At 34.0% G+C, this 5,848-nt stretch overlaps 1 protein-coding gene across 2 annotated transcripts; it reads right to left on the bottom strand.

The window, feature by feature from the left end:
* LOC107647830 lies at positions 316-2,182 on the bottom strand. 2 transcript variants are annotated; one of them, XM_021104272.1, is made up of 3 exons: positions 1,933-2,182; positions 1,735-1,823; positions 316-1,632 (listed from the first exon to the last, which is right to left on the bottom strand). In XM_021104272.1, exons 1-3 carry the CDS (start codon positions 1,996-1,998, stop codon positions 540-542), a joined length of 1,248 nt encoding a protein of 415 aa, XP_020959931.1. In that variant the 5' UTR covers positions 1,999-2,182; the 3' UTR covers positions 316-539. The 2 variants fall into 2 exon arrangements, with proteins under 2 accessions (XP_020959931.1, XP_016207362.1); XM_016351876.2 differs by having other exon boundaries at positions 316-1,614.

Below are 5,848 nucleotides of genomic sequence, written 5' to 3'. Positions count from 1 at the left end.
ATGCATTCTGGTAAAATTATGTTAATTTTAACATTTTTAACATGAAAAGGACGTAATTACAAAATTAAAAGCAGTGTAGAGACCCAATTGAATGGAAAAAAACTATAGGGACCTAATTAAAAATTTGGTGAAACTATAGGGACCAACAGAGTAATTAAACCTAGTTTGAAAGATGGTTATCTTTTCCATATCTCATAAAAGATTTGTTTTAGATGGAATTATCCTATTTCGCACCTCATCTTAATTCCTTTGTGTGAATTTTGTTATTTAGCTTCCCTCTCGCGCTTATCTCCCAGCAGAAATTGCACAAGCATGGAAGAACAAAGGGATACATATAGGAAAGAAGATAAAAAGTATAAATCCAACACCACTTACAAAAGAAAATAGAACATCACACGCACAAGATACATTCACAAAAGAATTAATAATAAAAGAAAATGCACTCCTAAGAAGAACACATGAGGAACATAGTTGGATTTAGAAGAAGCAGCACCCCTCAATCAAATGAACCAACGCATGATTTCTCTTTCAGTTTCATCTCACCTGTACCCCTCTCTTCTACATGCTCTCTGTGCTATTCCTTTAAAGGAAGTTGCAGAGCCAGTATCCTCAGAAGTCCCCATAACATTCCAGTAAGTCCCTACAGTGCCTATAATAGCCTCCTCATCTGGGCTTCGACTTGCCAACTTCCTTGGCAAACAAGAAACTGAAAACTGTTTGAGCTCTTCAGCTGTCAATGCACCTAAAATTGGCCTGTCTTCATGGCTTATCACTGAATTCGAGCCTTGTGAGCTCGCGGGAGTATCCACATACAGACCAACCGAGCTAGCCTTCTTAACAGGCGTAGCTTCTGATGAATCCAACCAATTAGAAAGGCTGGCATCAACTGCAATTTCCTGGCTCAACAACTTCTTTGATGGATCAGTTTTAGATTTATCCCTGAAACTTGGTTCTGCATTCAATCCAACCCAAGACTCTTCACTTGAAACACAATTCTCTTTCTGAGACCTTAATGGTGGTGTTCTTTTGGCCTTAACTGCTTTCCACTGACTCAGGTTTTCAACCGGGTTCAGCACAGGATGAACATAACCACTTCTATCCCGAGCATTCGGATTCAAGCCAATTGACTTCAAATCGCTATCACAATTTAGCATCGGATTCTCCACTTCCTCGACAAACACTTGATTCACAGAAATTCTTGGCCTTGAGCATATTAGTCCATCTTCAAAGTCCTCTCCAAATTCATCATATTCTTCTCCCATGCCACCATCACCATCTTCATCATCATCATCAGTAAGATCACTATCCCAGTAATCCATTTCTTCATCTTCTTCTTCATCACTATCTCTGCAATTTTGGTATCTATGGTTTGTTGAGTAAGACCCGGCCAAAGTCACCGAACTATTTTCTTCAGAGCAAGACCTTTTCTGGCTTGATGCTTCCAAATGTTCTTCTTCTCCACATTCTTCTTCACTCTTCTTCTCTGGCTGGAAATCATCAACCTCATCCACCAAAACAGGCTCATAGGTTTTCACATTGGTATCAAAAGTTACTTTCTTTCTAGTGCTGGTATTCAGGTTCAAATTCAAGTTCACCTGCTCCTCAGGTTTAATCCTAAATCCAACCAAAACCCTTCATTTAACTGAGTTATCAACTCCAAATCCAACACTAATAACAAAAAGTAGCATGCATTGTTATAAACAAAAATAGAAAGCTGGAAACTAATTAACTTACTTGACTTGTGATGAAGTACTAAGTCCGCTTTTGGAATGATCTTGAAGAAAAGATACAATTTGTTGCTCCCGGCTGCTACAATCACCTTGCTGCAACAGCATTGTGATTGATTCAATTAAATCATAGAAACACTTAAAAAAAGGGGAAAGAGGGGGGGAGGAAACAAAAGGGTGATGGAATTTGAGAACAAAATGAAACCTTGCGTCTGTTTCTTGTGCGTCTGGCATCCTTGGTGGAACCGAAACAACCAATGAAGCAACCCATCACTGTGTCTTTCTATGTCTTTTCAATGTGGATGAGAAAAGAGCAAAGCCTCAAGAAACGGGAGCTTCTTCAATGGGTTTGCTGTTCTTCATTACATCACATGCGAAAGAGAGAGAGAGGATTGTGCAGTGATAGTGAAGATTGAATGTAATGCCCCCTTTTCTTGTTTTGTTTTTTATTTTTTACTTTATTTAAGAAAAGTGGGAAGTGACCGTTAGGATAAAAACAGAGTTGTTTGTGGATTGTGATGACAGGCTGTAAATGGCATTTTTGTTATTATTATTGTTAATATTGTTTTTCATTAGGTTTTGGGTTTATGTCTGAAACCTAAGTTGATCTTGTGGTTTTCAAGGACATTGGGAAAATATCGTAACCGTTAGCGCTGTCTGACACTCATTATAGGATCCTTGGCACTTGGCAATATGGATGCGATTACAACGTTGTTCCTTTGTCCAAAAATTTTTTTAGAAGAAAAATAAATTCTTGACTCTTATATTTCTTCCACATTTTGGATACCAGAACCAAAAAATTATGAAATACGGACGACACTTTTTTATTTATGGTGTCTATGTATTGGACATATTATTCATTAATATTTGTTCGATATTCATGTCTTTTGTATTTAACTGTATTTTAATAAAAATTAAAAAAAAATTTGAATGGCATATAGGATGCATGTTAAAAGACAATAAGTGAACTAGGGTTCGTTTAGGAATTTTTAAAAATAATTTGTTTGAGCTTTTGACTTATGAAAAGTAGTAGTATTAATGTCTGGTGTAATTTTCAAAATCAAGTTGCAGTTTTTTAAGAAGCTATTTAAGAACTTATAGAGAAGTTAAAAAAAAACGACTTCACTCATAATACTACTACTTTTAGAACTAAAAACTCAAACACAAAATAATTTATTTATAAGTTACTTTTATTATAGTTCTTTATTATTTAAACTATTTTTTCAAAAGAAACTTAATTAAGTTGTTTATCTAAACTGGGGTTTAGTCTTTTAACATAAAAGATTTCATATTAATAAGAGTAAACTAGCATTTGTACCTATGAAAGTTCAGAACGCTGATAAATCTACCCACGAATAAACAAAACTACCATTTCTACCCATGAAAGATGGACTTTTGCTAATAAAACTATCCGAATCCTAAAAAATTATTTGAAATCTCCAAAATACCCTCTAATATAACCTAACTCTAACTTCTCTTTTTACTCCACAGTACCATTCTCACCTAAATCCTCCCTTGCCGCCACTCTCATCCCCAACCATCACCACCACTAACATTATCACCGTCAAAACCATCCCTTTCTCCTTTTATGCTGCCCTATACACCAGCGAACTCAATGACATTTCTCGCCGTTTATCTTCACACCGTGACAGTTCCATTTGCTGCTTCAAATTCGAAGAAGATGAATTCGAACCTTGCCTCTTTACTCACAAACCTTCCATGTTGATTGCATCGATGCTTGGCTTCATTTCCACACAAGCTGCCCTTTCTGCCGCGCTGGGGTTCTCTCTGCCGCGCTGGGGTTTGCTCCCATGTTCGCCGTCAGGATCTGACCAAGTCTTGACGCCGACGAATATGGCTCAAAATCAACAGGAGAAGTAAGGGATTGGACCCTAGTTGCAAGGAGAAGAATTCGATTCGGTCGAAGGGGAGTGGAGCACGGTAGATTTCGATAGATTTTCATAGGAACGGAAAAACCTAGAATGAATGAAAAGAGAACTGTGAGGTTGAGGATGAGGCACTTGAAGTCGGGTTTGGTTGTTCGTATGGTATTAGGGTTGGGAATAGATTTCTGCATCTGAAATTGCAGAGTTTCTTCTTCTGCGGGCTCTGGGTTTAATGGAAAATTGGATATCTCCACCATTGTTACACCAATTGAGGTTGTGAATTCTAACTCTAGTCTCTGGGTTTTGTATATTCAAACTCTGGCATGTGCTTAAGTTGGCTGAACTGGGTGTTTCATGATGGGTAAAGTTTTGAGCTTATAGATGAAGGTTGGGAACCGATCTGGGAGTAATAGAGGTGGTGATGGTGGTGGTGGTGACGGTGGTAATGGTGGTGAAGAAGAGTTTGAGTAGTGGTGAGATTTGAGATTAGAAAAGTGGTGATAAAGATAAGGGTAATTTAGGAATTTTAGGTGATTTGTTAGTGTTTGGATAATTTTATTGTGCGGAATCCATATTTCATGGATACAAATAGTAATTTCCTTCTTTTATGGATAGATATGTCAGCATTTTTAATTTTCGTAGGTACAAATGGTAGTTTACTCTATTAATAATCTTAACAAGTACATTAACTAAATGCATAATATAAAGAAAATTAAATGACTAGACTTTGTTCCAATGCTCTGAGTTATTTATTAATTACTCTTCAAGTATGTGCTCATTAATCACTATTTAATTATAGATTGCCAATTAAAACATTAATATCATTAGATATTCTTTAAATTTATTTTTTAAACAGTTTTTTATTATACTAATTTAAAAAAATTAAAACAAACACCGTACTCCTTCCATCTTCGCCACGTTCTTCTGTCAGGTTCATCAAAACGGTCTTTTTTGTCGCGCTTCTCTGCCGAAATTTGGATGTGTAATGCGTTCTTTATTTTTTCCGTCTCTTCTAGTAAAAAAATTATATCTTTTTAATTTATGCTTTTATTTGTATTTGAGGAAGAAAGTTTCGTTCTTATAAGAATGGCTTTGAAGCTGTTATAACTAAATAATAAACAATAAGTGCTATTTTTAAATCTATATTTTTATAATTTTTTATAATTTTGGATGTATTTACAAAATATTTAGTTTGTTATTTGTTATTTTGGATGTGTTTAATTACTTAATTTTACCAAAAAAATTATATTAGATGTATCTTCGGATGTGTTTTAAAAATATTTTATTTATTACTTATTATTTTAGATGTGTCTTGAATATAATTAAAAAATTATACCATAAATCAAATCACTTTTTTTCAAAAGATACTATTAAAATACTACAAATAAGGCATTCTTAGTCTTTCATATCTACTCTAATAAAATATTATATCTTTTTAATCTATATTTTTATTTGTATTTGAGAAAAAAAGCTTCATTTTTGTAAGAATGATTTTGAAGCTATCATAGTTAAACAAAGGGCAATTTACTTGAATAAAATGAAAGGGAGATTTGTTTACTCAAATGCAACAATTGCAATTCCTTTACCTGCGTGTCCTGATTCATTATTATGTAAATCGTGGTAAGTTACCACGTTTTACAATTTACAGATAAACCGTGGCAGGTAAGCACGGTTTATGAAGTGAGACGAAATAAGCATAAACCGCGGGAAGTAACCACGGATTATGCGTGGAGTAATATAAATACATAATTCATGTTAAGTCTTGACGGATTTCATATGTGGTGGGCCAAAATTTATGAAACTCTGACAGTTTGAGAGAGAATCAGGGGAAGTCTTTGGGTCACTACCACAAAAACGGGATTTAGCCACCAAATTTTAACTACAAACACTAAATTGTGATAAAAATAAATGAGCGTGTCTTCTATTTATCACGAAACATTGTCACATTGGCTAAAATTTAACATTTTGCCACAAACAATATTTTTCGTAGCTGTACTTTCTGCTTACATTAACGTGACTATCCTGTCTTGAATAAATTAATTTTTTAAATAACTTTATTAATGTATAGTATCATTTTTTTAAATATTCTGACATTAAAACATATTTATGAAATTAAATCTAAAAATATAAAAAAATAAATTTAGATAAAATAAAAATAATATTCTAATATTTGAGTTAATTATAAAGATAAAATTTATTTAGCTAAAATAATATAACTTGAATAGTTAATAAAAA

Source organism: Arachis ipaensis, chromosome B06, assembly GCF_000816755.2.
Source record: "Arachis ipaensis cultivar K30076 chromosome B06, Araip1.1, whole genome shotgun sequence".
NCBI lineage: Eukaryota > Viridiplantae > Streptophyta > Magnoliopsida > Fabales > Fabaceae > Arachis > Arachis ipaensis.
The sequence above is the reverse complement of the archived record's forward strand: the minus strand, read 5'-3'. Positions and strand labels throughout refer to the sequence as shown.